This window comes from Ischnura elegans, chromosome 6, assembly GCF_921293095.1.
Source record: "Ischnura elegans chromosome 6, ioIscEleg1.1, whole genome shotgun sequence".
NCBI classification, from domain to species: domain Eukaryota; kingdom Metazoa; phylum Arthropoda; class Insecta; order Odonata; family Coenagrionidae; genus Ischnura; species Ischnura elegans.
The window spans coordinates 103,341,413-103,367,001 of record NC_060251.1 but is presented as its reverse complement, the minus strand read 5'-3'; the positions used below and the strand labels follow the sequence as shown (position 1 = coordinate 103,367,001).

The 25,589-nt window shown below is 39.6% G+C and overlaps 1 protein-coding gene across 1 annotated transcript in view; it reads left to right on the top strand.

Moving 5' to 3' along the window:
* The window catches only part of LOC124161282, a 212,939-nt gene that overhangs the window by 171,939 nt on the left and 15,411 nt on the right, over window positions 1-25,589 (top strand). The window contains exon 4 of the mRNA XM_046537580.1: window positions 5,022-5,307. Coding sequence (XP_046393536.1) covers window positions 5,022-5,307 — 286 coding nt within the window. The remainder of the gene's footprint in view (window positions 1-5,021; window positions 5,308-25,589) is intronic.

Below are 25,589 nucleotides of genomic sequence, written 5' to 3'. Positions count from 1 at the left end.
ATTGTGAATTAAAGAGGGAAGTCCGTGAAGGGAAGGTAGATTGACAAAGTACCTCTTAAATATTCCATACAAACCCTACCAACATCGGTTGGATACTTAAAAAAAATGTCCAATAATGCAGCAGGCCTTTTGAATTTTTTTCAGAGCTGCATTTAGAATACGTTTCAGTCGGTTGCCATAGGTGATCTGTGTACTTTTTTTATTGATGGCGGGGGTTGGTTCCCGTCGCTTGGCTACCGAGCCCCCGAAAAGTTTTTTTTTCTTCCTGATCGGCGATTTCCCCGATTGAAGTGCTCCGAGCATGTAGCTGTGAAGTCGGCAATCTCACTCAATTGTCCCTCAAGTGCTGTTCGGCTTCGGGTTTCGCCTTAAATGAAGTTGTCTCGCCTTGCCGCGCTCACTTGTTCCTTGCCCCGATCGGTTTAATGCTATTCCGCGATCCGAGAGCGTCAGGAAAAATTCCATCTCCTTTACACCGTTCTCCTCCCACTGAAATCAACTCTCCGCCCGTTTGGGGGCCTGATATTCCAGCCGTACTCCTCATTACGTCCACCCACTTGAGTTCACCGTAGACATCCATCCGGAGTGGTGGCCATTAGCGGCCATTATGATACCTCACACCCCACCGACACATATCCAGCCTCCGCCATTATCCTCTCCCTCTCGGTTCCCACTCCTCTACCTGTTGCAATCAAATCTCACCCTCATGCAACAGGAAATCGAGCGGTGAAGTATGTACAGGAAGCCGTGAATTGACTAGCCCAGCGGTTTCCAACCTTTTTTTCCTCCCGTACCCATCTATATGTAGTCATCCATCTATATATCTACTAATATTGAACCCGCAAAAATGTAACGTGCACATTTTATTTCATAATTACACTACGGTATGTGATAATTTTAGCTATAAGTAATTGTACAAATAGAAAATTTGTTTTAAATACCCCGCATACTACGTGTACATTTTTCCTAGTTAAGGCTAAAGGCCGCTATACACGGTGAATGGTCATGCGAATGATCATGATGAATGACCACGTGATCATTCACAGGATCATGCGAGCAAAATAGAACGTGCTATAATTTTCACTGAATGATCATGCGCATGACTGTTCATTCGCGAATTGTTCCGTTATACATGGTGAATTTGCATGATCATTCAGCATGATCATATAGCTTGATCATTCGCATGATCATTTATCGTGTATAGCGGCCTTAATAGTGGCCTGACAGCAGTGGCGCGCCGTAAGACCGCTATACACGGTGAATGGTCATGCTGAATGATCATGCGCATAATTATTCTGTGAAAATTAGAACATGTTCTATTTTGCTCGCATACTCCCTTTTGGGAACGTAGCGTCCGCCATTACCGGTTATTTTCGGCGCACCCCCGACTTGTTCGTCGCGCACCCCCAATGAGTACGCGTACCACCGGTTGAGAATCGCTGAATAGCATTAAAACGATCGGCGGAAGGAGCAAGTGAGCGCGGCAAGGCGAAATAACTTCACGTAATGGAATGGTCCTAGTCCCGTTCCTTATTACGTGTTATTTCTTAAGTATATATCACTCTCACTCGTCCGATCGCATTTTCTCTTTTTTTCGTATCATTATTCCAATATGCAATCATCCTGGAATTATCAGGGAATATAGAAAATATCTTGACTGTACCTCCAATTTATTAATGTTCTACTCCAAGAAAATCATCATTTAAGTATTGTGCCAGTCAACGTAGTTCTATGTGGCCTCTCTTAGTATTCCTCCAACTTCTCTGCCTGTTGCAATCAAATCTCACCCTCATAATATAGAAAATCGAGCGGTGAATTACAGGAAGCCATGAATTGCCTAGCTCGATAGAGGCTACTAATGGAATACATATATGTAAAGGAATTAAAAATCCAAGTTCCGTTCACTATTTCTTAAAAGAAGATGTGATACACACTCGACGGATCGCATTTTATCTTTTTTCACAGCATATTACTCATTTAGCATTAATTCAATCTTCTTGGAATTTTCAGTGAATATAGAAAAGATCTTGACTGTATCTCCATCGTAAAAAAGTTCTACTCCAAGAAAATTATTGTTAAAGTACCTTACCAGTCAAGGTATTCTTGTATGGAGTAAATTGCGGAATGCCCCGTCCTGTTTTTCTTCAAAATTGTATTGAAAGCGGCAATCGAGGGATCCGGGTTCGAATCCCAGTCGAGGCGAATGACTTTGTTTCCTCTCAGGATTTTTCGCACAATTTGTGCATTGCGGGTAAATCCGTAAAGTTATCACCGCGGCTAGTCCCGGTATACTTAAATAAGGCCTACTTCCTTTCAATCCATCTGTGAATCCAATTCCCTTCCTCCTTCTCCCACGGTAATATAATTTTCTTCCCTCAAAAACTGTTTTTAACATCCTCTCCCAATTCAGTACCCGTCCTAGCCTAACCATTTCTCTTTTCTGCTCCTCCCCAATGATGGGGTAAATTGAAATATAAGTTTTGACCTTCGTTCACCTTAACTTAAGTCGACACGTATGACCAACCCACTTGACCGGTTGTATTGAGTATTTTTCACGGTATTGTACTTCTTTCATAATCAGTACATTTTTAGTAAGTTTAAGTTCTTCTCTTAGATATCCTTAAAAGAGGGCCTCTTCTTCCATTTTATGGACTGTTAACAACAACTTGAGAAAAAATGGCGAATATTATTTTTTTAAGTCATCAAAATAAGGCTACCTTTTTCCTTAAACGTCTGATTTCGTACTTTTTTCATAAAGGGGGTGATAAAGTAGTTCATGCTTTTGTTTAATGCGGGGTTAAAGAAATAAATTTCCTTTCAATTTAACAACATATTATCGAGTAGTACCCGAGACAACGCTAAAAAAACTCCTAACCTCCAGTCTTTGCTTGAACAGTAGTCGAGCATCATGAAATGTTCAAAGTATATTTAATAGGCCCCTGTAAGCATTTACCTGCATGTCGAACATATAAAGTTTTTCTTCGAATAAATTCCTAAAAAAACATTTCACATTTCAAGTACCGGAAATTTTTGACTAGAGTATATTAGGTGAACCTATGTTTGAGTTATTTTTTTGCAAATAAAGCCGTGCTATTAATAAATGCAGACAACTTTTCCTAGCATTTTTTGTGTTTTAACGAGATGAATTCTGAAATTGAATTGAAACTTGAAGCTTTTACGTGGTGGAAGGGCTCCATATTAATAATGAAAAACTCTTTGTTACTTCCACAAAATTCACAGAGTTTCTATTTTATTACCGGTTTCGGCTATTACACCATTTTCAAATACATCAACGAATTACCAATCCCTGCTTGAATGCAAACCTTTTCCCCCACCCCCACATTAACAACCACTATATATATACCTGCCCCCACTTTATATTGTATGTATTTGAAAATGGTGTAATAGCCGAAACCGGTAATAAAATAGAAACTGTGAATTTTGTGGAAGTAACAAAGTGTTTTTCATTATTAATCTGAAATTTAATGCAAATCATATAAGTTAAATAATAATGATTGTGTATAGCCTCCCCGAACTGCTCTAAAATTCCATTACCTTTCCTTTTTTATTGTATTAGTACATTGTTCAGTCAAAATTATGTGTGCTCTTATCATTGCCATCGAAGTATGACTACCTTTTCTTGATATGATCCTGCAAGCTAGATTTACGGTTTTGTTCCGTGATCATCTAGCTCTCATAGCTACGCGCTAAAGGCAATAGATAATTTTCATTCCGTAACGGCATCGTCTACCGTATCTGGACCTTATGCTCGTTTGCACCAATCAAGCATATTAAATAAATTTAATTGGAAAGAAAAATTTATGTCGGAAGTCTTTCAAGAAGAGGGTCTTTATTGCTGTTGTATATCACTGTAAACTTTTAGAGCCCGTAGTTATATACTTTGAAACGTATTATCTATCTACTTTCATCTTCAGCTCCGTATCTTCTTCGCCAATTTCATGCCATAAAAATTCCTCCTTCCGCTCACCCCACATAATTTTTTCTATCAAGGCCTTCAAAATGCCACAGCCTCCACATACCTCTCTGCGGCAGTTTTTCTGCCTCGTGGAATTCCTCAAAAGAACCCCTTTACCTTTAAGCATTAAAATATTTTGAGCGTTCGAAAATGAACTCTTTTTTTACCGATGGAGGAGAATTATACGTCATCACTCTATCCGAACATAATTTCCTTCCCTAATAAGGTTGTTAATTCGTAGCTACGCGATAAAAGCAATGGATGATTTTCATTCAGTAACGGCATAGTCTACCATATCTAGACCTTTTTCTCGTTTTCATCAATCAAGCATATTAAATAATTATTATTGGCAAGAATAATTAATGTCGGAAGTGTTTCAGGAAGAGGAGAAATCGTAGTCATCGCCATAGCAACCGATGCGGTAGTAACCGAAAATGAAGAACTTGTATATATCATAACTTCTACTTTTTCGACATTTCATTTCTAGGCTTACAACTTAACCAATTTCTCCTTTAACCTGTTTATAATTTAAACTTCTCTTCTTAAATATGCATGGTTATACACTTATATTCTGTATATACTTCAATATGTTTGTTTTTACTTTGTGATAAACTCGGATTATGTTTATGTTCTCAAGTTTGTTTCAACCGATCCAGGCGAGTATGTTTTCATCCCGCGGCTAATATATAGATTCGCCTTTAATGAACAAAAAGGGGAGTCATGTAATGGAAATAGTGTGTTAGGTCGTACTCGTCTTCGCTCTCGATTTTCCGTCGTGCATACTTCAGAATTGTGTTTGCAAATTGTGGTAATATGATTTGTGAAGTATTGGTACGTGCCGTCGCTCCCGAATTTTCTTCGTGAGTTATTACCCAGGATAATTGTTGTGTTAATGTGATTTGTGAAGTAATGTTACGTGTCGAAGCTCCCGAATTTTTTTGTGATTAATTTCCCGGGACAGTTGCGTTTGTAAGTTGTGTAGTGAAGGGAAACGTTCCAAAAATGAAAAGAAGTACTGATGTATGTTTCCGTCATGTGTTCGCAGGCACCGTGGACCTTCCGGACGCGAAGAGCGAGGTTCTGTGGTGGAGGAACATCCCATCAACGCTATCTGCCGAGGGCGACTCCCGGTCCTTTTCGTCTGCTGGCGAGTGGGTGATGGCCACGGATACAGCGGCCGAAGGGAGCAACGACGAAACCGGCCCACCGCCCTCGGTGTCGCTCCAGGACGTCGGCTCCAGGCACCATCACCACCACTCGCACCACACCTACCACCGCTCCAAGCACCACGCCAAACCAAAGCCAAGGTTCCACCAGGAAGAGGTGTCCAGGTGAGTTATGTCCCCATGCACGCCAAAAAGGGGGCAAGTCGTCTCACTAGTCACCACACATTCTTTTTTACCTTCTACCATCTGCCGATTTATATTATAAAAAATGAGCGCCGTCCTAGCAGCACACGTAGGATGAATTTTGCTGTATTCGGGTCGTGGGAGGAGGAGAGGCGGGCGGGGAGGGGACGCGAGCAGCCTGCCGCCCCTTTATCCGCGACGCTGCGTGGGCGTTGGAATCTTTTCTTCGCGGACGCGCTCTCAAATTTGGCATTTCGTGGCCTAACGGTCGCAGATACGTCAAAGTGCACGAAATTTTTGTGCGAAAGGGCAGTAACTCGGTAAAATGTATAGGGAATGACCATAAAATATTGAAGTTTTCGTTATTTTACCCTCCACCCAAATGGCGTTTGAGCGAGGGCCCAAGGGAAAGGACGGGTTCACCTAGAGGTCTAAAAATTTTCAGGTCTTATTTTTGATCAGTCTCACAACTTCATTGGGCCAGACGGAAAAAAAATCGATTTTGCCGATCCGCCCTACTGTACAGTTTCGCCTTTAATGTCTGGGCCGTGCGGTGCGCGGGAGTTTCTGGCTTGGCGCTATGGATTGCGGGGTTGAAATGCGTGGTTTGGGGTTGATAAGAGGAGGAGTCAAGCTCATGATGTATACTACCACCGGAGAATACTCCCTTTCTCGAATGTCACGTCAGAGGACTCTCCATTCGGCCTTTTTAGTGTGTTATCATCGACTGTGTATTCAAATGGGTTTCGCCACTGCAAAAGTCGCCGCTGGCGTCGCTGAGGGGCAGAGCGATCCTAATTTCACGGAGAAATTAGCAATATGAAGGAGTGAAATAAGGTTTGATGCTTTCCCGTCGAATAATGTGGGTAAACTTTTATTGGGATTCCCACTGGGTTAAATTCTCCATTTTAGCTGACGTTACGAGCTCCGACTCGGGGCTCATCATCAGAATTGCCGATGAAACAACACTACGAAGAAGGAATATTATAAAGGATTATTAAAGATTTTTAGATAGGATGAAAGGGGGTAGGCCTTACCGTGAATCGAAGAGAGAATTGTATTCGTGATGGGAAGTACATGAACAAGGGAAGTGCAGAAGAGAAGTACATGCTGCCAGAATGCTTCTTAAGTACTCCTTGGAAATATACATTAATCGGTAGAATACTCTAATATTAACACGATTGGTTCGCGGATCTAATAGGAAACCAATGTTTCAGAGAATTCGCCATTGATACGGTACACCTGAACCTTCTCTGGGTAAACCCTATTTCACTTGCTAGTTATTACCTCTTTCCTCATCCCCGTTCTTCCGGGCCACCTAACCTTACTCTTGTGTGAACTTAAGTGGCAAGCCGATAATTCTTTTCCTTTGGTGCCCTCTAGACGCCTCTCGTCAAACATTGATGAGGGCCTGTTTCTTTCTCGTCCCTAGAGGTAACGTGGGAAAGGGATAACCAACCCCGCCGGCTTTTGTAAGTGTTTACCTTGCGCCCCCATATTCTGGAACCCTTTCACGGAAGTATGGCTTTTGATTAAACAAAAGACTGCCGTTACCACTTCTTGTTTGCCGCCCCGCGGTATTCCTGAGAAAAGGTTTGTCACTTTGGTTGTCTCCATTGATTCTTTCATTTTTTAGGCTTCCGAGAACAGGCATGAAGTTTTAGCATAATAACGCTTCTATTTTTTGTGTCGTTGTCTTGGCCATTGTGTTACAATGCGTTAACTCTGTGAGCTGGATTCACGTTAGCGAGAAACAAAACGAAAAAAAGTGGATTGCCTGACTTGGTCCGCTCCGAAAAAAAATCAGGAACAAATGTAGATAGCAAAAATCAAAATTACTTATTGTTAGATCTAACCCCACATTTTATTTTCATACAAACCTCTAGGTTTCTGCATAGCAAACCATCGTCAGGTAATATCTGTTGGGTGGCTTATCCTCATGACAATTATTCATTGAGTGGGGGATGGGAAGAGAAAAAATGATAATGAGTACCAAACAATTTGGTTTAGGGGGCTTAGCCTTAGAAGTGTTGGCAGTTGAGATGTAAGCAGAGAGTAAGGCGGGGATACCAGTGTGCGATAAAAAAAAGGTAAATGGAGGGGAAATATAGTCTCTAAAAAGTAAATTTAGGCAATCCACGTTTTCAAATTGTCCAGCAAAATCCAATTTACTCCCTTAGTTCATTAAATATTAAGCGCTAACTGCAAATTCCTAAAAAATAATTTATGATAAATACAACCTCGGTAACTCAATGGTTTGTATTGCTGATATCACAGAGAATGTCAATATTGATTCAACCTCGGTTGTGACCTTTACAAAAATGGAATATTCGTTGAGTGAATGCCATACTATGGATTATACAGTATGCTACGTATCATCGAAAGCTAGCATCCAATTATATATGTTTGTTATGCTAGGAGCTATTTTGTTTGCAACTCTAATTGGAAGCTCACGGTGTTGGCTTGTTGTTTGCCCGGAGTTTAGTTGATGGAAAATATTCCTAGGTGACTCCTCAAAATATTGAATTCCTATTTGCACGAATGTCATGGGTCGCGCAATATCGAAAAATAAATCGAGTGAGAATATTTATGTAGATATTAATTGCAGTAAGCTGTTTCACATATTCATGATCCCGCGTGGAGACGCTTCACTTATTTAAAATTGAATCAGGCCAGCCGGAATTACGTAGTATCATTTTTCGTCAGATATTTAGACGAGTTGGGTGGTTGCGAAACTTTACTTGGGTTATTTACTAAGGAACGCCTGTCGCATGACTTTTTATTTTTTTCTGACTTTAAAACTTGCATCATGCGAGCCGGAATCAGTACCGTCGAGTTGGAAGCTTACGAAAGTTCGCTTGAGCTATTCTTTTGGAAAATGTTTTTAACCGATACGCCAATTTAAAAGTGTGTATTTAAACCCTAAGTGAACACACGTATGTAGTCGGCCCTCATGTGTACTACCGTTTTAGAGACTAGTTATAATAATTTTCAATATTTTTTGTTGATTTTAATCGAAGCATGCTGTTTACCGTACTACTACGAGTGTGATTAAAAATCCATAAAAACTTGCGTCAGTCGTGCCGGGATCAGTACCGTCAAGTTTGCGAGCTTGCGAAAGTTCGGTCAGGGCCGTTCACTTGAGTACGTCTCGTTTTTCTGGTGTTGTAAAAAATTCATCGGACGTACGATATCGCAGAGAGCGAGATAAATCTTGGCTCTGGCACTCCGTTGCAGGTCTTCCAAATATTTAGTTCATTAGATCGGTATCTCCCCAGTATATATATATGAGTTCTCTCAAATGTTGCCTCGATCTCTCTCTAACCCAGTCAATTTGCTCGCTCTTCTCAGAAAATTTTAATGAGAATCCTACTTCGCGAGGGGGATGTGGGGGGGGGGGTTCTCCTTCTCTCCATCTTCTCCTATCCCCCCCTGTTGCTCATCGCTACACCCTCATCCCCCAAACCCCTTCCCCCCTCCACCTGGCCATGTGTACTACGCGATCAATACGTACCCCTCGCGTAACCCTCGGATCCTGTGTCTGTACGTCTGCCTCGCTGTCCTATCCCTACATACTCCCACCAATCCCTCGGCTCGAAATACTACTCGCCTGGATAATTGCGGAATAATCGAATGAGCCTGTTTCGCACCCTTGCGTGATTGATGTCGTGTTCCTGAGCTTGCGTAACCTAGGTTACGCTGTTTACGTTTTCCTGTTTAGCCGAGTTGTTTTGACGTCGTTTCGGTGAAGCCTATCTCCCACTTGTACTTTTATTGAATATTTTAAATAAAATAAATAATTTATCTTTTCTGCACAGTTTTTATGTCTCTTTTCACAGTTTTTCTCGGTTCAAACCTGCGATCCTTGCAGAGGACAATATGTTTTCAATATGAAATCCTAAAGGTGGATTAAGGATAAGAAATATAATGATGGCTTCTTGAATACCCATTTTCATTATTATTTTGGCACTGTGATAAAATTTTATTCAAATTATCTCCTAATATTAAAATGCTACTTTTCTCCAGGCAAAAATCAATATGATAATATCTTTTTCACTCCGTTTTCAATGTAACAAATGATTTTATTTCATCGCGTTGCAACTTTCTTAGTATTAATTATTAAAAATGAAGATTTGTGAATTTAAAAAAATCAATCTCTCAGGGTTTTGTTTGAGATTGCAATATTTGGAGTCGTTGACTTGGTTAAGTGTGGTTGTTATAGAGCTGACAGTCTAGTTTTAAGTCGATTTTGATAAAAATTAATCCTGCTCGAAATTTAATTTTACATTTCCAGAGATAGACCTATTCTTCTTATATTCCGTATAATGCTATTTCATTTGTAGTCTAGATTTAATCCCGTTCCTTTTACAATTAGAGGCAAATCAAAATAATTTATAAATAATTTGTTTTTCATATTATGATAATAATTTGATCATCATTAAATCGTTACATGTCTAATTTCCTTCGACTCTTAGGCTTGACGTTTTGTCTCGTGGTTATGCTCTCAGGGAATATTATGTAATTTAAAAATATTAATGCGAAGCATACCCTGACGGGAATTGCAGCCGCAGCGTCTGGTTTGGCAAGAGAGGAAGTTACCCTGCCACCAACGAAGCCGGCATGTGATGCCTGACAGAGCGGAAAGAACACCGCCTGGCGATGAAAAACAGGTCGTTTTTCGAAACATTGACGCTTTTACAGAGCATAACCCAGTGCAAGGCCCAAATTAGTGTATGTATAGTGATTCTTACTATGTGCTTCTCAAGGTTTCGTTGATACTGTGTCAAGCTCACTTAAGAAAGAACGAGTTGGTGATATTTTTTTCCACTTTTGCCCTTTAACTACTCGCTGTATGCGCGTACCAGCAACTGCACGTACATTTTTACAATTATTAATAAAATATTCTCAGTCTCATGTAATATCTTCATCAATTAGTATTTTTTTTCCTTTTCCGGTTAATTTTTCTCATTTTTCTGTATTTGGAGAGCCATTCGCTGTAGGTAGTCTAACGTGCTGTCTTTAATTGTGTGCTGCTCTCTTTTTCCTGTGATCAGCCCTTCCAATCCCATTATCGAGTTTCAGGAATAGGACTTGGGTCCACCACTTAATCCAATCTTGGAAGACGAACAAAATGGAAACCGCACGAGTAGTGTCAGTGCCAACTGGCAAAGATCTGAAAATCGACGGAGCGCCCTTATCATTTTTTAATTTTAAGCCGCATAATCGATAGCGAGTGGTAAAATCTTCAATTGCTTCCTTGCAATATTTAATTGAAGAGGTTTTTCAAGGACATAAGCATGAATTTTCCCGTGGCATGTCGTTGCAGTGGCACCGAAAAGTACACATAATGTGCGAAGATACGGATACTGGGTGTAAAGCTTATGTCAAGGATTCGGACTCCAATACGAAATTAGCAGATTCGAGAGACACGAGTTCGAATGCCATGGAAAAAAGAGTTTTTTTTCCTCCAAAATTTTCTGTGTAGAGATTTCTCTCGTAAATAAGTTTAATGTTAACTTAGCGAAAATTTCTAGCTATGAGCTTCTCATCATACTTGATTAATCGATCCTTTATCAAAATGTTTGTCTATCAACGCTATGTGTTTACAATTGTGCTGCTATACAAGTCCACTCTTTTACAAAGACTTTTGGCGACGATATTATTTTTATTGACTATCAGCTGATACCTGGTCATCGTCCGTTTCTTCTTCATCAGTCGTCTCCAAAATCTTCTATGTCTCGCCTATAACTGCTATGACCTCAGTTAATTACAGCGTGTTAATCTTTTCCGCGAGGATGTTTCCGTGGTTTGACACAGATTGCCAATGACAAGAATATTATGAATTCCGCGTGTGGACAAAAGCCTCGTAAAAGGTCTGTCTTGCATGAAAATCACGATTAAAAATTAAACATAGGCGTCTTACTACACTGCTTTGGGAGTTTTTTCCTATTAAATTCTGTGCATTAAGCAAAAATTCGTTAGTATTAGTGCTACTCAGGGTAGGTTAAAAGAAGAAACTTCTTGAGGAGACATTGAGGAGAGAGGAGAGGTTGGATTGAGCGAGTACTAAGCGGGAACGGGGGTGTTAACCTTCTTAGTACCAGGAGCCGATATATTGGCCTTTGCTCCTCGGGCGAAAAGTGCCATGAGCCGATGTATCGGCTCGAGTGTAGACCGGACTTTCCTTAATTCATAATAAGTTGATACATTTTATTTGATCCTTAATCCAATGTATAATAAATTTTGTCATAATAATCATCATCATTAGTCAACAATCCTAAGATTGGTTTGACGCAGCTCTCCATTTCTCTCTCCTATCCGCTAATCTTTTCATAGCTACATATTTCTTCTCTTTTACATCCTTTATAACCTGCCCTATATAACTCATTCGGGGCCGTCCCTTGCCCTTTTTCCCTTCCACTTGTCCTTCAACGATTGTCTTCATCAGACCATCGTGCCTCAAAATGTGGCCAAATAAGTTGTCCCTTCTGCATAAGGTTTTTAGGAGGTTTCTCTTTTCTCCCACTCTTCTTAGCACTTCCTCGTTACTCACACGGTCAATCCATTTTATCTTCATCATTCTTCGGTACCACCACATTTCGAATGCTTCCACTCCTGACTTCTCTGCTGCTATTATATAAATAATATCATAACCAGCAAATAATTCCTTTTTAGTAAAAAACGTAACATTGATATCTAAAATAGTAACTTCATGTTGTGCTTCTTTCATGAGGTTCTACAAAATTCTTAAATTTGCGTTGACCAATCTTCGCTAGTTCCACCAAATTTCGGTGCACTAAAAGGTTTAAAAGCCGCGTTAGGGGGAAGTAGGCGGGTTGTAGGTAAGAGGATAGTTCTATTTGTGGCGGGAGGATAGTCGGAACCATTCTCAAAATTCTCCTTGTAAAGTCACCTGTCTTGACCAATAGAATACCTTTAATGAGGGTGCTATCTTTTAATTAGAGTGGCGGCTGCCTATTCTCAGGATTATTGACTAATGATGATGATATTTGAAATCCGTTTTTTTTGTAATTTGAAAGTTTTCTCTTGACCTATTTATGTAATGTTGATTCAGTCTTCGATTATAGGTTTCAAATAATTTAAATCCAAATATTTTCCAAAGTTTCAGTATTTTTACACACCTTCATCACGGTTTTTTCGCAGTGAATTGGAATTGTATTTAAAAAACAAAGCAAATTCATTGAAAACCCCCTGATGAATGTGCCTAAATTCAGCGTCGCAGGTATATAACTAGGTATTATAAAAAATTATACCTTGCCGCTTGAGACGATTGAACGATGCCACAGGCGCTTACATTGAATATGTATAAATATAAGATGCATGTAATATCAGTCACCTGAAAATGTAACAACGTTACGAAACCCGGGTCGTGCCCATTTAAATGCACAAGTGAACCTTACAAAGTTTTATTCTTTTATTTCCAATTTAAAGTTTGCGTCATAATTCTTATGTAATAATGTATGCATGGTATTGATTTCAATAAATTAGTACTGTTAATGTAGAATTTATTTGTCTATTTCAATACCTACTTACATACCAGCCACTATTCATACCGAAACTTGGAAAAAATTTGCATTTATAATTCTTAAGTGTCTATAATCCAAGACTCTGATTCTAATTTTTTTAGTTATGCATAAAAAGGCTGAAATCAAGAATTTGCGTTGAATTGTTTAGTCACTGAGATAAAACCACAATATACTTTTCAAATTACTTACGCCAGGAGAATTAACCTGGAATGCCTTTCATTTTTGAGATTATTCATTCCCACGGACGTCACGTTTCGATTCGCCATATAGACTCCAGGGTTCCCACTCAACCGTGAAAACCTTAAAGCCGTGAATTTCGTCTACCGTGAAAAAACCTGGAAAAATCCGTGAATTTCGTCATCAAACCTTAAAAAAAATCTCTCAAACACGATTTTAGAACTACGATTGACAGATTAAAAGAAATATCGAAATGTCCATCATATTTCAACGTCAGTCACGCGCAGAGGCTGTCCACGAAATTACCTGCACACGTATATTCGAAGCGCAATTATTGGATCGTGTGCCATAATGACACATTGACCTTAAGCCTGTACCAAAGACTGGTAACCGAAGTATTCATTAACCCTGGCGAAAATTCAGATACTTCTTAATTTTCCTGGCACCCGGGTACCTCCATTTTCCCGCTGACAACCTTTAGCGAGAGCTGAATTTTGCAAGCGATATGTGACGTCAGGAGAGAGAGAGAGAGAGAGAGAGCACGTTCATTGCTGCGTTTGCAGTCACGGCGGCTGTCGCGTTTGTTAAATTTTTAGTTTACCAGCTTTACCAGTTTTTTTAAATTTTACTCATATTTCATACTTCATATTTTTAGTTTACCAGTTTTTACCAGCAGAACTATTTGAGTCCTTCCCGAAAAATTTACATAGTTTTTAAAAAGCGGCTGAAGAAGTAGGGACCAAGGGATTTGTATAATGTTTTCCATTGTTCTTTCAAATGTTTTCTATTGTTTTTTCCAATTTTTCTATTGTTTTTTCAATGTTTTCTATTGTTCTTTTTCATCATATGTACATGTTACCACCAGGCTAAATGCCTACTGGTTACAATTTTAATAATAATAATAATAATAATAGTTAACGTGCGGGCGATGATCGTTATGCGATCAATATTTCTGCCTGAAATGGTTTATCTAAAAACCGTGAATTTTATATTTTAGTTTGAGTGGGAACCATGGACTCTAACCCCCTCACCCCCCTGGCTACCTCTCTCACCACTTAAGCGGAGCCCTGAACCCTATGTTTCTGTTAATCGATTTTTCGTGTCCATGCTTTTTGTGTTAATCCATGGAGAGCCGCCGAATGCGCGTGCTCTGACCTCGAGGCCATCTGTTGGCCATTTCCTCATCATCAGCGTGCTTCCTCGCATGAATACCATATCTTCCATGCTACCACATACCAATGAAACCTTTTTTTTTCGTTTAATTTGAGCGAAAATAATTCGATGTGGGACGGCATCCCTATACATGAAAAATGAAAAAATAACGAAAGCAAATGGGGGTTCGGTTGGGGCTGGTAGTGATGCTTTCCATCTGTGGGCCCCGGTTTCAAATCCCAGCGGTGAGAGAGAATATTCAGAGGAAACCTTATCCCTACTTTGTTACTAATTGGACTGAATTTCAAGTACTACTCTCTTAAGTGTAGGATGGGACGTTAAACAATTTTCTCGTTTTTCGTTTTCGGTCGTTTTTAGGATTTCTATGGGTGGCGCAAATTTTAATTATTCTACGCCAAAAACAGCACTGAGGTTTTTACTTTGTGCTGGACAGTGGCGCAGCGAAGGGGGGGTTTTGGGGGTTAAACCCCCCCAAAGCTCAGAGAATTTTTTTAATTTAAACCAATTTACTTAATGGATTAGTATTACTTATATAAAAGCCTTAGGATTAATCAAATATCCCTCAGAAAGCCGTAAAACTCGCCATTCGGAACCATTAATCTTAAAAATTTTCTCCGCCCCCCCGCAACTCCCACTTACCCTGGCGGGTATGCAATACCCCAACATCCCAAAGTATTAGTTGCGCCTAAAACCCCCCCTAGCCTTAATTTTTGGCTGCGCCCATGGTGCTGGATAAATGCGAATAATAATTTATTTATATATTTATGATAAAAACAAGTATAAAAAATAATATCATAAATGACAATGATGTTTATCAAATGCAGTGTACACAAAAGTATCATAATGAAAGGATTTGCAGTTGGCTGTTGGAACTGGTGCGGGAGGCAAAAAAATCAAGAGTAAAAGTAGTATTCGAGAGGGAATGGAAAAGGGGAGGTATACGGTAGAAACTGGATCTTTGCGAAATTGACTGTCGGACTTCCGGTAGGTGTGAAGTTTCTGCATTGCGGGTCGGGTGGGCTGGAATTTGAAGTTAAAAGAATGAAAGGAGATCAGTGCATCTGAAAGACTAATTCACACAGTGGGGTAGCCAGGAATTTCGTTCGGGGGGGGGGGGGTCAAAAACCAGGGGGAAAATTTTTTAAAAACAGGGCACTAAGGAATGGGTTTTGAACTTATTTTAACAATTTTCATAATCGAATAAACTTAATTTTTCAAAGAATTGTTTTTTAAATTCATAATTTTTCAATATTTTGTTATATTTTTTGAAGCAAAGTAATTATGTTTTTTTTTCGTGGGGGTGAGGGGTGGACCCCCCTTAGGCTACGCCACTGCATTCACAATTCAATTTAATGACAGGAACCATCGGTCATCGCCTCCCAATATTATACCACGCTGATTAAAAACATCTTATGTGTGATTTATAAGAATCTTTTCAGGATGGCTCGCGGTTTGGAATTTTTCTCGAAACAGGCGATACAACTTTGGCTGAAATATTTATTTGCGCAAATTAAATCTTAAAAGCATTTCCGTGACAAGAAACATGCATTTTTGTTAGTATTAACTCATAGGACTATAGGGATAGTGGTTAATTCGTACTGGCTATTATTTAATATTCAGAATGTGGAAGTGCGTATGGAGTAAGTAGTATATGCTTTGCTAATGATACTCAATGGTCATTTAGACGCAAAAAATACAGTTTTTCTATCTGTTTATTACATCAAATATTAAATTCCATACTATGTACATAATTTTGTATTCCAACGGCGACTTTTGAAATGTTAGCGTGAAAGAATAAAACTTGATGACATACCGTGTTGCCGTGGTGATTTTAATGAAATGCGATAGAAAGAAAAGAAACAACGAAGTTTTAGACTTTAAGTGAGGATGAGGAAACTACTAGATGAGATGCGGAGGAGATAGAAAGTTTGGATGGAGCGAGTATTGGGTGGGGAAGGAATACTAAAAAAACTTGTTAGAGGGAATTATGTAGTTGAGCGGGGAGGGAGGAGAATGATGGAGGTTTATGGAGAGACAGAGAAGTGTTACAAAAAAGAACAAAATTGGAAAAAAATAAAATAATACTAATTGTTGAAATTTTCTCCGTAATTTCACATGAAATTCGAAAAATAAATACAAAAGAAAGTTACCAGAATGGCAGCTAAAAAAGAAAATTAAAAATGGTAAATTACCGAATTAAAAAATATCAATAATAATAATAACAGCTGTCCATTTATCAATGTTTTAGATGTAAATTTCTATTTCTCACAAACATAATTTTTGAGGACGAATTTTTGAGGGGCCCGAGCCCCCTCGAAAATTGACGATTTTTCGCGGAGTGTTGAGTTCTCAGGTTTCTAATGTTGATCATATGACTCTTCTAAAATGCTAAAAAACAACTTTAGAATTCACTATTTATAAAATTTCTCTGGGCAAGACCCCGAGTATGGGCCCCCCAAAAGTTTTTATAAGTCGGCATCCCTGGCTATTTTTCATTTACTGTAAGTAAACTGGCTGGCTGGGTTGAGCCAAGGCTCACCGGTAGAGCAGGAATATTCGCGCTTTCGGCGCGGGTAAGCAATGAGATTCATGTAGTGAGGCCTTATTGTGAATTGTAAATGGAAATATAACTTGTTTGAAAGAGACAGTGAGTGGTTCACAAAATTCTTCCTGTAAATCCATCGCAACCGGAATAATACTTAATGAGTATAACTACTTCTGCGAAAAAATTAATGGTGCATATTTGTTGATATCTTTAACCTTATTTCCGGACTATGCTCATGATTTTGTGCTGGTAAAACTGTGTAACATGTCGCAGAGTGCATGTTCAGAAAAAAACTCACTCTCTGGCAAGTTCGACGTGGCTAGGACTACATCACGTGGATGATCACAGATCAGCAGAATTGCAATACAACAGCACCCGCTACTTTCCTGGTATTCCGAATAAAAAAAATTGAGCCGCCGAGATAAAGATGGCGAATAATAGCTTCGTATAAGATACGTTCTGTGGCGGGGAGAAGGCCTGAGGGAGGGCGGTTGATGATCATCCACAATAACTCCAGTTGGTGGCCCATCGCTGCATGACTCGCCGGGCGGTTGTTAATGACGCTTGTGGTGGCCCTTTGTGATCCGATGGGGGATCTCGGCGGGCGGGCCATCGGGGGAGGAGGAACAAGAACCCCCTCGAGACAGGGGGTGGCTGTGGAAGGAGAACGATAGGGCTGCCAACATTCTTCTTTGACCGCACATTCAGTTGGCTTCGTGTAGGGAATTGTGCCCTGATATTTTCTCTTGCAATCTTAAGGGAAATATCTCTAGTAAATAGGGAAATACCTCAAGGTGGTCATGCTCTAGCTAAAATTGAGTCTAATGTCAAAGCATCCAACTTTCGCATTGCTCCCGAAAATTGAATATCCTACTCAATTTTTTATTTAAGTGATATTATTTCCTATGGGACCTGTTTTAAAGTTTTAAGCTGTTTGCCTTCCACCAAATGGGAAATTCTGTTTTTTTATCCCTTTGTTGGCCCTCATTCCAGCATCATTCTGCAGATGACATTATTAACTTTGTTGTTCTTAAAAAAAAAAATTTACTTGGCAGGAGTGAAGTGGAAAAAATCTTCCTAGTTTTTTGGCCCCCGCCTTGATTGGTTAATCTGTTTTGTTTTAAGATAGAATTTAAGAAGTACTGTAACCGCAAAGGATTAACATGAAGATTACATCGAAACCTGGGTAGTTTCAATCTTTTTTGTGTGGAACAACAAATTCACCAATTTATTTACATGATGAATCGTTTCCATGAAGTCACTCCAGAGATCGTCAACTGGTATCAGTCTTCACGAATGTTGTACCTAATCTATAAAACTCCATGAGTCCCATTGACTTCACTAGACCATAGATACAGTTAGGGATTCAACTTCCTCGTCATAATCCGAATCGCGTGTCAGCGCAATAAGTGAGTTTCGCTTGAGGGATGATGGCTGGGCTGAAGAGGAACGCGGTACAACTAGTGGAGAAGAACTGCTTGAAGACTTTCGATGAAGTAACTTCATCACTAGCTTGGCTGATCTGTGAAAATTCTTGAAATCTGGTGTCATTTATAAATTTGGCTACGTTTACATTACTTTTCCTCTTCTTGCCTTTCTCTTATGCAACTCTTTAATATGCTCAAGCAAAGTCTCCATCAGCGCAGAATGTTAAAAATAAGAGATGCTGAAACTTAAGCTAATTATTCGCTCTCGAGGAAAGCAATGAGTGACAGAAACTACGAGCGGAGATGTTATATGGAACAGATGAAGCTTTTATTTTACAAAACATAGGATTTCGTAAAAAAATATCGGGTGAAAGCGAGCTATAAGTATGTGTCATCCTGTCTCACAGTGCCAAAACTTTGTTCAGTTTTACAAAATTTGTTGCAGTAGAAACAGTAATTATTTTCATTAAGATTTGTGAAAATATTGATAAATTTATTGCGTATTCTTTTTTAAAAATTTGGTGATAATTAGGGTAAATATACTCATGATTATTCTCGAATTACCCTCTCTTTATGTTTCTCTAATGTAAACCTGCATTCTAAGGGATTAATCTGAACATAAGAAGGAAGCTAGAAAATGCTTTATCAGATGTAATTTGATCATGCTTATAGTTATGTATCTAAAGTGTAGACATCGCTATTAGACGGTAGATTATATTTACAAATGTTGTTTAAAATTTCATTCAACGGATTCCGATGTTTTGAGTGATACTAGGCTATTGATCGAGGAAATTGAGTTAGATTAGAGAGCAAGATCAAGATGGAAGTTAAAAAATCGAGTTTCGATCAAAACTCGATTTTTCGACTTTAATCTTGACCATTTCGTTTGATTTCAGCAGCGTCACTATCGGCCTATGATGACGCCATCCGTCGCATTCGAAAGACTTTTATCAAAGGCCGGTAAAATTGAAAAGCACACCCTCGATCATCATGAAAACATCGCAATGTGTCGAACTTTCAAAAAAGTTAAGTGAAGCCGAATGGTACCAAGCGGCGATCTGAAAACTTTAATGTGCGTGCATTTGTAAATTTTTAACTATTAATAATTCAGGCTTGTGTTCTAATATTTTTTTGGAATTTTTTCTACATTTTAAATGTGTATTGTTTTTCTAATTTATCATAAAAATATTTTTCTACAAACTGTATTTGAAAATGAACCGTCGAATTTTTCCATTAATCGATCTTTCGGTTCAAATTTCGATTTTTGTTGAAAAGTCGAGCTTTTCATTTCGATTAGCAAGCGATTGTTCGAAAAATCGATTTTGGCTGACATTTTTTCATCACTATACTAGATATGACTAGTAGGTAAGTTGAAAGTCTTCTACCCGAAGTCTATTGCTGAGATGGCTTTCAGAATCCAGTTTAGGTGTAGGGGCAGAGGCGGAGTTTGGGGGGGGGGGGCGGAGGGACGGGCCCTTCCTCCTCCCCCAGACGCTTAAAAAAAAAAGAAACAAGATGTTTAATATGTTTATCATTGTGTTCGTTTTGTTTTGAATATTACGGAGCCTTATTCACTTAATTTCACATTAATAACTTTCATATTAAAATGAAGAGAATATTTCGCATATTAAGTTTTGCTTTTAATCTCAACTATAAGGAGAACATTTTCCAGTCAATCCTTTGTATCCCCCCCCCCAGAAAAAATTTTGGATCCGGCCTTTTGTAGGGGTGGTTAAATATTCGCTCCTTTCGCTGAAAAACTTTCAAGTTGGGAGCCCTTCCTAGAGCGAGGCTCAAGAGTTCTCGACAATTTCTGAAAAGTTTCCCTGCGAAGAACAGTTTTCAAGCGGTTGAACTGTTGGTGGAACGAGAAAAGGCGACCGTGCTCCGTCTGAATAGGCGTGACCGATACACGTAATTACCTCTTCCCGGTAATCTTTTTCACTTTCCCTCGACTTCTTTTCCTTCCGCCCCCAACCTCTCATCCTCCCCTCTCCGAACAACCCCTTGTTCACTCCTTTCTCCTCCCTCTTCGCTGCCAACGGGCGTTGGGATCGAATCCGCTCCGCTCTGCCCTGGACGTCAACCGACAGCTGTTTAGCGCCCAACCCCCCTTTACTGGGCTCCGACCTCACCACCCTTATAGCTCTCTTGTTTCATTTTTCAATCGGAGAGTCTTTTGTGCTCGAACAAAATGGCTCCGTTTAATCCATCTTCCTATCCTTCCTCGCTCCTCTTGTTCCTCGAAGTCAGACGAGAGAAAGAGTCTTGAAATTATGATCGCAGATTCGTCTATGCGGAGTATAAATGCCGTTTTATTTGGGGACGTAATTTCGCAGGTTTGAAATTCATTAACTTATTTATTTTTATTATTTATTCCCATACCACCGAATATAGCACATATTGGCAATTTTACATCGGGGTTTTTAGCAATTTTTTTTTAGCATTTATACGTGCACGAACAACCATTCCTTGCTTAGGGGCGGGCCTCAAACCCGCGACCTCTTGTTTGGCCGGCGAAGTCACCGAGGCCGGCGAATTATCCTCTTTAATGCGTGGAATTGGACGAATGCGTTAAAGAAATTAGTACAGGGCTATTTTGCCATATCACGTTCATGTATTCTCCCATGCGTTCTAGCAATAGGGTAGTTTCCTTCATTAAAGAAAACGAAAGGCATTGATTGCGATTCGTTACCCACCATTAGTGTATTCATAATACAAATTATTTGGTTATAGAAATTCCGGTTTAGACGAATGGCAATGGTAAATTTAATTTTCATTTGAAAAAGGCCATATTGGCGCCATTGCGATGCCACTCCACGTGACGTCACAGGGACCTAGTTTCTATACGAGTAGATAGGAGTTTTACATCATCTGAGATTACCAATGCATGCATGAGGCTCTGCTCAGGGAAACATGTCTTAATAATTACCTATTAAAACTGGCTAAGGTCGGAAAGTTTTCTTCGTTTGATAAGGTATTAATAATCCTTATTTAAGCCAAGCGCTACCAGCTAGCATGGTACTCTGCTACCTGCTAGCAGCCTGCGTCGTATCAGCGCTCAAAGCCTCGCCCCAAGGTCACCTCACTTGCGGAATCGGGAACCAGAATGACGTCACACGGAGTTTACCCAGCATTCATACTTACCCGTCGCGTTTTCGCGCGCTTGAAAATTTTCACTTTTCATTTAATCGCAAAAAATAGATATCGTCATTTAAAAATCTAAAATCGTGAAATACGTACTCCAGGAGTAAATTTCAATTTAGGAAATAAAAAAATAATAGGAAACCACCGTATTCACCGCTTTACACGACGCAATTTTGACTGCGCCTTTGTACACACGTCAGATTGTTCAAGTACGAGCCCTGTGTAAACCGGCCTTAAAACGTTACCTGATACGTACTGGGGTTGGCGTCAGTGGGGTAGCCAAGAATTTCGTTCGGGAGGGGTCTAAAGCAAGGGGGGAAATTTTTTGAAAAACAGGGTACCAAGAGGGTTTTAAACTAATTTTAACACTTTTCGTAATAGACAAAACTTCATTTGTCAAAGAAATCTTTTGCAAACACATGACTTTTCAATATTTTTTTTCTTTTACGAAGGAAAGTAATTGTGTTCTTCTATTTCGGGGGAAGGAGCGACCCCCCGGAGCCCCTCCCTCGCTGGGCCACTGGTTGGGGTTGGTGGAAGGTTTTTAAAGCTCCCAGGGCTAAAGTGCGTATTTTATCGTAGACTTATGTTTGCTCAAGGAAAGAATTAAGGTTATTACTAAAAGTAACCCATCTGAAAACAGTTTCACCACCAATAACTCAATCATGATTTTCTGAGTAGAATTTTTGGGATTTTTCCTACAACTCTACTGTATACTTTTTGTTTTTAATATTAAACATTTATTTGCACAAACTGTATTTTTGTCAAAAAAGAACCGTCGATTTCTTCGATGTATAGATCATTTCGCTCAAATTTAGATTTTGGTTGAAAACACGAGCATTGATTTCGATTAAAATTGATTGTTCGAAAAATTGATTTTGACCGACATTTTTCCATTACTTAGTGCGATTTTTCCCTGAAATACTGATGAGATTAATCGTCGTTTGAATGGCTTGCCGGTGTTTTATGTATAGAATGAAGGGCTTAAAATTTTTGATGGATAAATTATTCAAACATGATGAAGAAATTTCGTTAGAATTAAATTTAAGTTGTAACTGTGCATAACGTTGAGTCATTCCCATTCATTAAATCTCTCAATAAGCATTGTACTTCAGTGGAGCAAGGGCAGGGTCAATAATGTAAGGTAATTATCACGGAATCTAGCATTCTATGAAATTGTCCGTATCCTATAACTATGTACTGCTGTAGCATATGGTGAACGAAGGTTTCAAGCACATTTTTGGGTGCATTCAATATGAAACAGGACAGCTTAATTGACAATTTCGATAGGTCTAGTCCGAGTATAGGGAAATTCACCGTCAGCCACTCCTCGTTATAGCTGTTATTTGCCAGGTGAAGACTTTCTTGTCCCATTAATTTTAAAGCTTACTTAAGATAGATAATTAATTGTGGGTGATATAAAATAACCTTAGCGAGGAATGTTTCAATTACCGGATGGTTAGATTGACATTTACCAACAATAACTACTTCTTCAATCGGTTAAGTAAAGACCTCAAACGAATATTAGTGTCTATGAAGGCGCTGAACTTTTTTTCTAGGTTGAAATTAATACTTGCAATTTTTTACGATTATAAAATTTATTACGACATAGATTTCAATGTTACTACATAATCTACGAGGTGTAGTAGGTGTAGGGGTAGCAAATTACTGCATTCTACATCTTCAAGAAGTAGATATGGTGACATTGAAGCCTTGGTCGTAATAACTTTTGTAATCTTGGAAAATTGAAAGCATTTATTTCAATATGGAAAAATTCCACTACATCGCGCCTGAAATTTCGGATTTTTTTAACCTAGACGTTCCACGCAAGAGATGCAGTTAGCTCGAGGGAGGAAATAGAATTCAGCTGAAGATGTCCTGAATGCGATGAAGCGTTGGCAGAATAATGGGTCCTCGTACATTTAAATCCATCTCTTGGGAAAGTTTGCGTCCCACTCAATCCCTCCTCCCGAATCCCTAGCCGACAACCCTCAGCCAACAATCCCCTGCCCTCCCCCTTAATTATTGCGCCCTCGAACTGTAAGAGCACCAAGCTCCGCCCACGCCGCGCTCCCATTGTTGAAACCATTGTTGCATGCCCCGCTGAGCGCGTCGCTCCTTCCTTTTGATGCTTTCGAAACTTCCAAGAGGCCGACCGCCATTTTGTGTTCACCTCGCATTACGCTTTTGCTGCAATGTATTCTTTGTGTGAGAGTCTTTGTGGCACAGACAGCCGTTCCTTCGGGTGCCTTTCCGGGGAATTGTTATGAGGGTACTGGTTTTATCGGAAATAACTCCCTGACACTCATTTTGTGTGCCTCCGACATCAAGCGCATGCTAATTGTGAATCAAGACGCAGCGTTAATGACCTTGGGTAGTCATTGATTCTTTACTGAACTGAATGAAGTCGACTAGCGCGTCATAGGAAAGCTACATAGTGGTGTAGCTAGGGATACATGGGGTACGTGCCCCCAAAACCATTGAATTTTAGCAGAAAAATATTAATCTACAAAACAAATTTATTTTACTCCACCAATATGTTTTAGCGAAACAGCTTCACGACGACCTAAGAATTTTGTCATTTTTAAGTGCCAAAACAGCTTAAAATTTGATTTCTAGAGATAGATATGCCCACATTTTCTCCAGAGGGGAGTTCCACCCCCATGACCCTGGGTCGTGCCCTCTCTCCAACACATCGTCCTGGCTACATCCCGGGAATGAAGATACTCTAAAACAAAAAACTCCACACAAAATCTATTGTATTCTATGTATTGTTCCCTGTATTTTTGATGAAAAAAAGTGGCTCGTATTATCCCGGGGCGCTAACGCCACTCGCTGCTCCCTTCATTGGACTTTTTTCGCATCTGCATCTACATGATTTCCTGCTTTAGAGTGTATGGCAAGGGGTGAGTGTTTCTCCTCAACATACACTCACTTATATGTATGTGCCTGTGCTATGGCATGTGCCATTATGTAAAAGTGGTTATATCTCACCAAGCATGCACTATTCAATCCGCTACCTATGACAATACTTTGGTCCATATGGCCATGCATCACAAAATTTGGTATTTCTAGAAAATCGACTACATGGACTACTTCGTACAAGCTGCGCAACCCTCCTCCTTTCGCCTTCTCGATAGAATATTGGGTATTGGCGACTTTAACCACATTTTATATTTGAAATTTTCGACACAATGATCAGCGGCCCATGATAATGAAATCACTGGTTACTGTTTGGACAGATTATAGATCATCGTTTGACTGTGGAAATCCTCATATATAATGCAGCCCACTCGGGAAATGCAATGGCTTATCACGAAATTAGGGTAAGAGAGAAATTAATTCAATCATGTAAATGGTAGCTGCGTTGCTACAGATACATGTTGGTCTCAGCTTAAAAACTTTTTCATAAGGAGTTCGAGCTGAGCCATCAGCGCCGCTTGTTCAGGAGAGTGTGCTCAATACACTCGCCGGCAGATGAATTAGATGGGTAATAATAAGAATCTAGACATAATCTATGGGGGCCGAGTCATGTAACTCGAGGAAATGTTTTTATCTTTAGCTTTATTCAAGTTTTTTTCTGGGTGGTGCCGGCATTTTGGCACTGTACGGCGCGCTATGAAAACAATCATACCGCCACAGTGGCGGTGTAATGGTTTTCACTGGAAATTTATTCGGACCAGATCCCTGAACACCTGACGGGGTGATAATAAGCAGCTCCAAACTACTTTCACGCCACTTAGTCGGCCATATAACATGAGGAAACGCTCCTTGCTTTATCTTTCCTGCGGGGATGAAGTCCTTAATTTGTATGCTACTCGGTAGTTACAAAGAAAGCCTCCGGGATGTTGGTAATAGAAGTAATTAAACGGTCGAAATTTTTTCACGGAAGGCATTCATTATCCTGAATTTCGTTTTTATTCCGGCGGGATGATCAGTATTGAGCTCCTGTAAATTCCATAAAAATGTGTGGCAGTGTTAGGGGGTGTTTCTCAGCGTACGTATTTTCCATTATTGAGGTTCCGTTTCTAATTTATCCGTACCCCGAGGGTGAATTATCTGTCGTGACACTCTTTTCCTTGCTTCCGTCCCAATCCTTGGCTCATTAGTGGTTCACTCTGAATTCATTTCTCTTCTCGAAGGAGTGGTCTGGTCATGCAAGGGCTGTAGCCATGAACGGGCAGTGCTCTTCTTTCTTCCAACACTCTCCCAAGACTTGTCTTTTTCATGAGTCGAGAACACTTTAGA